The sequence below is a fragment of the Salmo salar genome, chromosome 07 (genome assembly GCF_965601325.2).
Source record: "Salmo salar chromosome 07, fSalSal1, whole genome shotgun sequence".
Classification (NCBI taxonomy): domain Eukaryota; kingdom Metazoa; phylum Chordata; class Actinopteri; order Salmoniformes; family Salmonidae; genus Salmo; species Salmo salar.
Window position 1 is genome coordinate 8,285,269 of NC_138297.1, and position 12,066 is coordinate 8,297,334.

At 38.9% G+C, this 12,066-nt stretch overlaps 2 protein-coding genes across 3 annotated transcripts in view; both read left to right on the forward strand.

The window, feature by feature from the left end:
- Positions 1-1,034: 1,034 nt before the first annotated feature.
- Positions 1,035-3,097, forward strand: LOC106608505 (doublesex- and mab-3-related transcription factor A1). The gene is made up of 2 exons (XM_014206453.2): positions 1,035-1,625; positions 2,020-3,097. Exons 1-2 carry the CDS (start codon positions 1,151-1,153, stop codon positions 2,844-2,846), a joined length of 1,302 nt encoding a protein of 433 aa, XP_014061928.1. The 5' UTR covers positions 1,035-1,150; the 3' UTR covers positions 2,847-3,097.
- Positions 3,098-5,630: 2,533 nt separating this feature from the next.
- glu2b (Glucosidase 2 subunit beta) overlaps positions 5,631-12,066 on the forward strand; it is a 259,487-nt gene continuing 253,051 nt past the window's right edge. Inside the window, exons 1-3 of one of the 2 annotated variants that reach the window (XM_045721341.2) lie at positions 5,631-5,854; positions 6,608-6,724; positions 9,871-9,966. In XM_045721341.2, the coding sequence (XP_045577297.1) occupies positions 5,752-5,854; positions 6,608-6,724; positions 9,871-9,966 (316 nt within the window). In that variant the 5' untranslated portion in view covers positions 5,631-5,751. 2 annotated transcript variants of the gene reach the window in all.

Consider the following 12,066-nt stretch of genomic DNA (forward strand, 5'->3'; position numbering starts at 1 on the left):
TGGAGAGATTGCGATATGGAGAAAAGGAGGGGGTTGTTGCAAGCAAAGGCCATTTACATTAGTGTTTTAAATGTACTGTCATCTTTCACACGTCTGCATGAAGCTGATCGCTAATAGCAAAGCCAAGCAATAATAGTAGCCTAAATATTGATTGTAAACATTATTACAATATCAAACATTAATTTTATAAAATATTTTAGGAAGGACATTTGAATAAGGTATTTGGCCTGAATTGTGTCCAAACATCTTGTTTTAAACATGTAATTACCCACTTTGATGAAACGCTATAGAAGCATTCATTTTAGCCTAGGGGAATTATTAGATACCATCAAAACTCATTAGGGAATAAGATGCTTTTATAATTACAACACCTGTTAATCTGATATATTATACATTAGTAACTATACAGTCAGAACATATCCATAAGGAATATGTATTGGTCAAGTTTGAAGCATAAAATTCGTGTTTAGACTATTTTCCTGCTCAATTATTTTCCAGAAAGGTAAATAATTGTAAAATACAAGAAAAGTAGTCTGGATGATTATTTGTCTTTTTGAAAATACAGTATTACTGAATTTTCACATAAATCAATAAATACCACAACTACACTGAATGACCTGACTTTGTGCTCATAATGCTCCACCACATTATGTTTTCAATTAAAATGTATAATATATAGTCATATAGTGTATTAAATATACCGAAACCTATAAGCACATTTTTATAATCATTATTTATCTGATACAATATCCTGATTACAGATATACAGTCAATAAAGCCACGGGCCCCCCCCCCCCCCCCCCAAAAAAAAGTAGGCTAGAATGTCTTTGATCTAAAAAAGTTTGAGTAGATTTTTATATAATTTAAGATGATATACAATGACATTGTTCTTGACAGTAGCTCAAATGAATGATCTTAGTCAAACCTATTAGACCACCCTTCACCCTGGGAGCATATTCATGAGGGCTAGGAAGGGAAAGGGGTGTGACCGCGGTGTATTATTTCAAGACAAACCACCTGGAGGTGAACAACTTTTAAGCGCAAGAGTTTAGAGTGGCAGAGTCAGTTGGAAGAAGACAGTACACAAACATTGACTGACTTCTAAACTACACTGGACTTTCTGGAGACCTGGTTTACGTCTCCACGCGGAATGGAAGGCAGCATTAGACCGCTCGGCTTGGCTGGGCATAGCTCCTCTCCACTCTCCGTCGGGGGCTTACAGATGCCCGCCTCCCTTCTGCGCCCTCCGCCTCTCTTTCTCCGAGCGGCTGCCTGTAAACCGTCGATGGAGAGGGGCTACCCCCGAACTCCGAAGTGTGCAAGGTGCAGGAACCACGGCGTGGTGTCCGCTCTGAAAGGCCACAAGCGCTTCTGTCGTTGGAGAGACTGCGTGTGCGCAAAGTGCACCCTGATAGCGGAGAGGCAGCGGGTGATGGCTGCACAGGTGGCACTCAGGAGACAACAGGCGCAGGAGGAGAGCGAGGCCCGGGAGCTCCAGTTCATGTACACCGGCTCCGGGGCGGGGGAGACCGGACTGACCATGGCATCTGGGGTACAGCGATCTGGAAACACCGTGCCAAGAATATCTAGTTATGATGTTTTTGGAACTGAGGACCAAAAAGACGGTGAGTTAGTCTATCGTTACCTGTTGGTATTGAGAGTCGATTTAAAAACAATGTTTTTGGTCAATTTGATTAATTTGGTTAGTATGGCCGTTTGATGCTTTAATTTGACTTAGCCTAAATTGAGATAGGCCTTTTACAATGGAAAAGTCCCACCTGCAATTATTGTTCAAACTGTTAAAAAAATATGCTTGAATTTATAGTCTTAAACAGGGTATTTCATACGTGCAAATCGACATAGATTAACCAATTATTTGTGGAATGATATCTGACCAATGAGGCGTTTTACGCAGCGTTTAAATCAGAAACCTATAGAAAATGCATACAATTTGGAAAATTAGACATAACGCCCTATCACATATATCTAATCTAATTCCCTTATTATTTATATTTTCAGATGACAAACTGACCAAGTACAACCTAAACAACGGATTCATGGGCCGAACGTTCAATGCGCCTCACTCCGCACCACTGTCTTCTCCATTGGAAAAGAATGATACCTCTCTTAATCAAGAGAAAAAACAGGCGGTCTTCGACAAGGAGAGTGGCAGTCAGTCGGCTCCTTTTGACCAGATGTCAGACCACACAGAGAGCCCAAGGTCTCTGTCATCCTCGGACCTCGAGTCGGGCAGCGAGTCCGAGCGGCCCAAGGACTACCCTTCGCTGGAGATTACCGAGCCCGGTGGCGCGTCAAAGGACCGGGACCCCACCGAGGTCATGACCAAGATATTCCCCCATCACAAGCGGGGTACTTTGGAATCGGTGGTGAAAACTTGCAAAGGGGACATCGTGAAGGCTATTGAACTAGTTCTTAGCTCCAAAGAGAATAAATGCAACACGGATAGCGTCGGTCTATCTCTGTCTGTTCACTCAAATGAACCAAGGCCTCATTTTGGACTTCCAGGGGTAGCATTGGGGGCTCTGGGTACCAAGTCTGCTTTTTCCCCACTGCAAACCACGCCAACACCTGCCGGAGGTGAAAGTATGTACGGGCTGAGTCCTCGCTTTGGTATTAATCCTTTGCGTCTGGCCTACTCAACCGCAGGTGGTGGCATACCTAATTTCATGTCACCGTATGTGACATCCGGACTGATGCCAGTTTTCCCATTTCGCCCGCCGTTGGACTATTCTTTCCCTGGCATGATGCGAGACCTCTCCTATCTCCAGAGTAAAGACTCCCTATGTAACACCGGCATATACTCTCGTATAAATCATGAGAAATAATTTAGGTTCAAGCAACAAAACATACATAGGTAAAATGCCAAAAAAACTAAACAGTTCGACTATTTATCAAACTGCTATGTAACTTCTTTCACAGGTTGTCTGATTGAAAGTACTATTGGGGAGGTGATTATGCAAATAATGTTATCACATATGTCTTAAAATGTTTTCACAGTGTGTTACAATTCCAAGATATTTTTTGAAAATGTACATTTTGTAAAGTTTGTGTCTTAAATAAAACACATTAAATGAAAGGTTTGTTGTATACTTTGTTGTATAATCATGACAAATATCAGCAGACCTGTTGAGGATTCGAATTATATGAAGCTCTTTCATGGTTGTATATTCCAGTTATATTTTGCAATCAAGCATAATTCAAATATCCAAACATTTGGCCTATTCTATGCATAAAAAAACGAAAGAATTCTGAAACGAATCAAAGTTGGACACAAAACCTGCTCTCCATATTGAGTTACAGAATCTGATGCTCTCCATATCGAGTTCCAGAACCTGATGCTCTCTATATCGAGTTCCAGAACCTGATGCTCTCCATATCGAGTTCCAGAACCTGATGCTCTCCATATCGAGTTCCAGAACCTGATGCTCTCCATATCGAGTTCCAGAATCTGATGCTCTCCATATCGAGTTCCAGAACCTGATGCTCTCCATATCGAGTTCCAGAATCTGATGCTCTCCATATCAAGTTCCAGAACCTGATGCTCTCCATATCGAGTTCCAGAACCTGATGCTCTCCATATCGAGTTCCAGAACCTGATGCTCTCCATATCGAGTTCCAGAACCTGATGCTCTCTATATCGAGTTCCAGAACCTGATGCTCTCCATATCGAGTTCCAGAACCTGATGCTCTCTATATCGAGTTCCAGAATCTGATGCTCTCCATATCGAGTTCCAGAATCTGATGCTCTCCATATCGAGTTCCAGAATCTGATGCTCTCCATATCAAGTTCCAGAACCTGATGCTCTCTATATCGAGTTCCAGAACCTGATGCTCTCCATATCGAGTTCCAGAACCTGATGCTCTCTATATCGAGTTCCAGAACCTGATGCTCTCTATATCGAGTTCCAGAACCTGATGCTCTCCATATCGAGTTCCAGAACCTGATGCTCTCTATATCGAGTTCCAGAATCTGATGCTCTCTATATCGAGTTCCAGAACCTGATGCTCTCCATATCGAGTTCCAGAACCTGATGCTCTCCATATCGAGTTCCAGAATCTGATGCTCTCCATATCAAGTTCCAGAACCTGATGCTCTCCATATCGAGTTCCAGAACCTGATGCTCTCTATATCGAGTTCCAGAACCTGATGCTCTCTATATCGAGTTCCAGAACCTGATGCTCTCTATATATCGAGTTCCAACACCTGATGCTCTCTATATCGAGTTCCAGAACCTGATGCTCTCTATATATCGAGTTCCAACACCTGATGCTCTCTATATCGAGTTCCAGAACCTGATGCTCTCTATATATCGAGTTCCAACACCTGATGCTCTCTATATATCGAGTTCCAACACCTGATGCTCTCTATATATCGAGTTCCAACACCTGATGCTCTATATATCGAGTTCCAGAATCTGATGCTCTCTATATCGAGTTCCAGAACCTGATGCTCTATATATCGAGTTCCAGAACCTGATGCTCTCCATATCGAGTTCCAGAACCTGATGCTCTCCATATCGAGTTCCAGAACCTGATGCTCTCTATATCGAGTTCCAGAACCTGATGCTCTCCATATCGAGTTCCAAAACTTGCAGCTTGGAGCAAGTGTAATTGTCATTATACTACCTTCAATGGCAAATTATAACATAACATAGCAACACAATAACATACATTCATATCAATAATTCACTCTTTTTAAAAAATGTTATCCCTTAGTTCCTGCCAACGCAGCAGCTACTCTTCCTGGGGTTTATTAAGGATCCCCATTAGTTCCTGCCTAGGCAGCAGCTACTCTTCCTGGGGTTTATTAAGGATCCCCATTAGTTCCTGCCTAGGCAGCAGCTACTCTTCCTGGGGTTTATTAAGGATCCCCATTAGTTCCTGCCTAGGCAGCAGCTACTCTTCCTGGGGTCCAGCAAAAATTAAAGCAGTAATATACATTTTACAACAGATTTCACAGAGCATTAAATGTGTGCCCTCAGGCCACTACTCTAATACAACCCACGATCCAAGTGTATGTGTGAGTACAGTGTGAATGCTGTGTGTTTGTATGTGTGTTTCTACCTGTGTGTGTGTAACTCTTCACAGTCCTCACTGTTTTTTTCAATCTGATATGACTGCTTGCGTGAATTACTTGATGTGGAATAGAGTTCCATGTAGCCATGGCTCTATGTATACAGAACAAAATATAAACGCAACACACATCATTTTCAAAGATATTACTGAATTACAGTTCCTATAAGGAAATAATAGATAGATGATAGATAGATAGATAGATTGTCATATGTTGTTTGTCATATGTTTTTTTGTGAGAGAGTCAGAGATTTAACACAAATAGCTATCAGCCGGTCTCCACAAAGCAGATCAACAGTCAATGGTAAATGTCAAGTTCATTTGAGTAATAATTTCTCAATTAAACAGTAAATTAATTATATAGCCTATCAGTCAATGTGTAACAGACTGTCTAAAATATTATTTTATTAAGTTTCTATTGTTTGATAACAAACATATTTTGTCTGTGTTAAATACATTTATGCTACTTTTAAACGATTTTTTTTTTTTACACTGCGGCTTTTATTTTGAAACGTAGACGGTAAAATCCATGCGCACGTGACGTCACATGACCATGTTTCAGGAAGCGCTGATAGTTCACTGGAAAATGTTCAACTAGCTAGCTAATATTTGAGTGTAAAGAGCAATTTAACTGCTTTGCAGCCTGTAAAGAAAGTAATGTTTACAAACTGTTCCCTCGGACATTGTCATATTATCATTGCTGTAGTTCTTTGGTCTATTTGTGTAGACTCGCGGAAAATCAGAGGAATTTCTTTATCTTGTAAGTCTCCCGAAGTAAACAAATATTATGCTGTTGCAAGATTAGCTACATAGCCTGGATTAGCTAGTAAACAAAGTAGCTTCTTAGCATACATTTACAATACTAGCATGTTTTACCAAACTAGGCCTACTGAACTAGTTGAACTAGCTAACGATAGCTGTCTAATTAGTTTAACAATATTACAACATTTGAATTATCCTTTGCTTTCTCCAAGTGTTGTGACTGTCAACAAATCAAATCACATTTTATTGGTCACATACACATATTTAGCAGATGTTATTGCGGGTGTAGCGAAATGCACCTGTCATTGAATCACACATTCAGCCTGGCTATAGGCTACTGTAACATGTAGTAATGTTTTGAATTATTTTAGAATAGAGTAGAATACATCTTTATTTTTTTATTTGCATGGACATTGTGTCAGCCCTGGCATATTTGAACCGGCAACCCCCCCTCGTTATGTGGCCCATCTCTCTAACCTACCGCCGACCCCAAAATGAGCTGTAAAGTCAATACCATATGAGACTGTAAACAAATGATGATTAAGACAGTGTGGAATGAGAGAGGGAGGTCTGATTAACATAAAGTGGCAGAAGGGGTAGCCATATTGATTCCCCGCCATTGGGGAGACATGGGTGATCTGTAAGCAGATGTGTTAACCACTAGACAAACCAAGTGTGTAAGTCAAGAATGTCAACACAACACACACGACGTTTGTTTAGATTTTTTCCCTTGCTCTCTCCCTTTTAACAGATAAGAGGTTTTATAGAGAAAGAAAGTCCTTCCTGTGTATCGATGGGTCCAAAATGATCCCTTTTGACCAGGTGAATGATGATTACTGCGACTGTGTGGATGGATCAGATGAACCAGGTAAAGAGGCTCGAGGTACAGGTTGCCCCTAACCACAAATAGAAGATTCTGTATTCATAAAGGGTCTAAGAGTAGAAGTGCTGGTCTAGGATCAGGTCCCCTCTTTCCATGTAATCTTAATCCATTATGACAATAAAATGCTAAACTGATCCTAGATCAGTCCTACTCTGAGACAATTTATGAATATGGGCCCAGATCAGCCAAGTCCCAACTTTAACCATTAGGAGGATAATGATTTTTCTAATCCTGGACCAACAGTTAATGGCAACTTTGATCAACTCCACTGCAGCTGTAGACAGGTATCATTGTGCGGACATAGGCTATACTTCACATTGTCACGATGATGAGTAGAATAACTTTTGCACACCTGAAGTCACCTTTCAGATCACAGGTATAGTATATAGATGAAGCAAAAACTGAAGTGAACTGGTAGAATGACTCTGTCACGTAGACCATCTTCAAGACATTCTGTAAGCATGTGGCCAAATAGCTGTATTGCAAGATAAATGGGTGATTGATTGCTTGCCGGTTATACAATCTAATCAAATAATCAAAAGTTTGGTACAATCAATGACTTTCAGATATTTCAATGGGTTGACTTTATAATGTAATTGAAGTCCTTGTTTAGAGGTGGTAAGTTACCCATGGTAAGTGGGTGGTAAAACCATGATTTACCTGGCTGGTATAGTGATAGAGAACGGTCTAAGTGTGTCTATACATTAGGTATACATGAGCAGGGAGCACAAAGAGTGTAGGGAGACAAGCAGTGCTCTTACACTGACTAGATAACAGCTCTACTGATTCTTGACGATCCCTGGATTTGATTTAGTTTATATTAATGTATAAATATAATATATTCATATATAATAATATAATATATTCACACTTGCTGAGATTTCAAGTTGTCATGAGTTTCTTTGAACTCAAGGAACTAGGTTGCAAGCGAAAATAAAATCAGGGGTGTCAAACTCATTTTTATTGTTGCCCCGGCGACTGCATTCGATCATTGATAGACAGCCTTTTTCAGGTCTTGCCATAGACTTTCAAGCTGATTTAAGTCAAAACTGTAACTCTGCCACTAAAGGACATTCGCTGTCTTCTTGGTAAGCAAGTCCAGTGTAGATTTGCCCTTGTGTTTTAGATTGTTGAAAAGTGAATTTTTCTCCCAGTCTCTGGTGGAAAGCAGACGGAACCAGATTTTCCTCTAGGATTTTGCCTGTGCTTAGCTCCATTACGTTTATTTTTTATCCTGGAAAACTCCTCAGTCCTTAATGACTACAAGCATACCCATAACATGATGCAGCCACCATCTATGCTTGACAATATGGAGAGTGGTACTCATCACTGTGTTGTATTGGATTTGTCCCTAACATAACACTTTGTATTCAGGGCAAAAAGTTAATTGCTTTGCGACATTTTTTGCAGTATTATTTCTTTTCACTCTGTCAATTAGGTTAGTATTGTGGAGTAACTACAATATTGTTGACCCATCCTCAGTTTTCTCCTATCACAGCCATTAAACTGTTTTAAAGTCACCATTGGCCTCATGTTGAAATCCCTGAGCAGTTTCCTTTCTTTCCGGCAACTGAGTTAAGAAGGACGCCTGTATCTTTGTAGTGACTGGGTGTGTTGATACACCATCCACAGTGTAATTAATAACTTCACCATAATCAAAGGGATATTCAATGCCTGCTTTTTACATTTTTACCCATCTACCAATAGGTTCCCTTCTTTGTGAGGCATTGGAAAACCTCCCTGGTCTTTGTGGTTGAATCTGTGTTTTAAATGCACTGCTCGACTGAGGGACCTTACAGATAATTGTATGTTTGGGGTATAGAGATGAGGTAGTCATTCAAAAATAATGTTAAACTGTTATTGCACACAGAGTCCATGAAACTTATTATGTGACTTGTTAAGCACATTTATACTCCTGAACTTATTTAGGCTTGCCATAACAAAGGGGTTGTATACTTATTGACTCAAGACATCTCAGCTTTTAATTTGTATATATTTTTTGGAAAAACTTAATTCCACATTGACATTATGGGGTATTGTGTGTAGGCCAGTGACTAAACATATCAATTTAATCCATTTTAAATTCAGGCTGTAAAACACAACAAAATGTGGAAAAAGTCAAGGGGTGTGAATACTTTCTGAAGGCCCTGTATTTTAGGGATTATTATTGAGCCTGACACAGTCAACAAACTGTATGAATGTATGTTTGTATCATTTTTTGTCATTTTAAGGAATATTCAGTTTGTTTTCGCCCCATTTTTTCCCCCCTTTATTTTCAACACAGTCCGTCCGCTGGCCAGATTGGACCCGGTCCGTATGTTTGACACCCCTGTACTAAATGAATCTACTGGCACAAAGAAGGAATATATTGTTAGAGTGGGTGATGAGGAATAGAGTAAATCTTTAGGGCAGACATATTTTTTATGAAATGTTTAACGAATTTAATTTTTGGAAAAGTGAGGCGATAGAGCGAAACATATATATATATATATATTTTTTAAGATTAAAAAGTAGACCCTCTTGTTAAATATTATAGCAACCTCAGTTCACCTAGTGACCTAATCCGGAGATTCTTGGGGAGGCTAAAAGAGGCATAGTTCCACCATAATCCGAGAGGATTATCGCTTTATCGGAACTGTAGGACATTATTTTCAATTATTCTGATGCTCACTACAACTTTTCACTTCTTCAGATTTATAGTTATTTTTTTGAAAACATTTAAACATTCAATTAAATCTGTATCGCCTTATTATAATGTAATTAAAAAAAGTAGGTTTGGAAGTTTGTTGTTAATGAACACATTCAGTACGACCCATCTAACCATCTGCCCCTGCAAATTTGGTCTGGTCCCAGAAATGAAACATCCATGTGATTATTTGCAGGACACTGCCACCCTAAGAGCGATTGTGGAAGTGCATGTATTTTCCTTCACAACCCATTCAAGTTTGAACTTTTAATGTCACATGCACAAGTATAGTGAAATGCCTTTCTTGCAAGCTTCATATGAAATATAAAATCAGATAAGCTGTTTCAACATGAATTATTATTCCATTGAAAATCTGCTTCCAATGATTACCTTAGTAATGAAATGCAGTCATCACAGACTTACCTTTGAACTTTGCCCTCTTTAGGCACTGCAGCCTGTCCTAATGGCCGATTCTACTGCACCAACCTCGGCTACCGCTCTCACTACATACCATCTTCACGTGTCAATGATGGCATCTGCGGTAAAGTTTTCCCTATTGTGCATGGCTAGAAAACTGTAGTGTACTGTAATATACTGAACTGTAATGTACTGTACAGTAATGTACTGTAATATACTGCACTGTACTGTACTTAACTGTAATGTACTCCACTGTACTGTAATGTACTGCACTCTACTGTAATGTGCTGCACTGTAATGTACTCTACTGTAATGTACTGTACTCTACTGTAATGTACTGTACTCTACTGTAATGTACTGTAATGTACTCTACTGTAATGTACTGTACTCTACTGTAATGTACTGTACTCTACTGTAATGTACTGCACTGTAATGTACTGTAATGTACTCTACTGTAATGTACTGTACTCTACTGTAATGTACTGTAATGTACTGTCTACTGTAATGTACTCTACTGTAATGTACTGTACTCTACTGTAATGTACTGTACTCTACTGTAATGTACTGTACTCTACTGTACTGTCATGTACTGTACTGTACTCTACTGTAATGTACTGTACTCTACTGTAATGTACTGTACTCTACTGTAATGTACTGCACTGTAATGTACTGTAATGTACTCTACTGTAATGTACTGTACTCTACTGTAATGTACTGCACTGTAATGTACTCTACTGTAATGTACTGTACTCTACTGTAATGTACTGTAATGTACTGTCTACTGTAATGTACTCTACTGTAATGTACTGTACTCTACTGTAATGTACTGTACTCTACTGTAATGTACTGTACTGTAATGTACTGTACTCTACTGTAATGTACTGTACTCTACTGTAATGTACTGTACTCTACTGTACTGTACTGCAATGTACTGTACTGCAATGTACTGTACTCTACTGTAATGTACTTTACTGTAATGTACTGCAATGTACTGTACTCTACTGTAATGTACTGTACTCTACTGTACTCTAATGTAATGTACTATACTCTACTGTACTGTACTTTACTGTAATGTACTGTACTCTACTGTACTCTACTGTAATGTACTGTACTCTACTGTAATGTACTGTACTCTACTGTAATGTACTCTACTGTACTCTACTGTACTGTACTGTACTGTACTGTAATGTAATGTACTGTACTCTACTGTAATGTACTGTACTCTACTGTAATGTACTGTACTCTAGTACTGTAGCTCTACTGTATGGTACTGTACTCGTACTGTATGTACTCTACTCTACTGTAATGTACTGTACTCTACTGTAATGTACTGTACTGTAATGTACTCTACTGTAATGTACTGTAATGTACTGTACTCAACTGTAATGTACTGTACTCTACTGTAATGTACTCTACTGTAATGTACTCTACTGTAATGTACTGTACTCTACTGTAATGTACTGTACTCTACTGTAATGTACTGTACTGTAATGTACTCTACTGTAATGTACTGTAATGTACTGTACTCAACTGTAATGTACTGTACTCTACTGTAATGTACTCTACTGTAATGTACTGTACTCTACTGTAATGTACTCTACTGTAATGTACTGTACTGTACTCTACTGTAATGTACTGTACTCTACTGTAATGTACTCTACTCTACTGTAATGTACTCTACTGTAATGTACTGTACTGTAATGTACTGTACTCTATTGTAATGTACTGTACTCTACTGTAATGTACTGTACTGTACTGTAATGTACTGTACTCTACTGTAATGTACTGTACTGTAATGTACTGTACTCTACTGTAATGTACTGTACTGCAATGTACTGTACTCTACTGTAATGTACTGTACTCTACTGTAATGTACTGTACTCTACTGTAATGTACTGTAATGTACTGTACTCTACTGTAATGTACTGTACTGTAATGTACTGTACTCTACTGTAATGTACTGTAATGTACTGTACTCTACTGTACTCTACTGTAATGTACTGTACTCTACTGTAATGTACTGTAATGTACTGTACTGTACTGTAATGTACTGTACTCTACTGTAATGTACTGTACTGTAATGTACTGTACTCTTCTGTACTCTACTGTAATGTACTGTACTCTACTGTAATGTACTGTACTCTACTGTAATGTACTGTACTCTACTGTAATGTACTCTACTGTAATGTACTGTACTCTACTGTAATGTACTGTACTCTACTGT

Coding starts and splice junctions, on each gene's coding strand:
- LOC106608505 (XM_014206453.2), top strand. CDS start 1,151: ATGGAAGGCAGCATTAGACCGCTCGGCTTGGCTGGGCATAGCTCCTCT. Junction 1,626..2,019: donor AACTGAGGACCAAAAAGACG/GTGAGTTAGTCT, acceptor TTATATTTTCAG/ATGACAAACTGACCAAGTAC.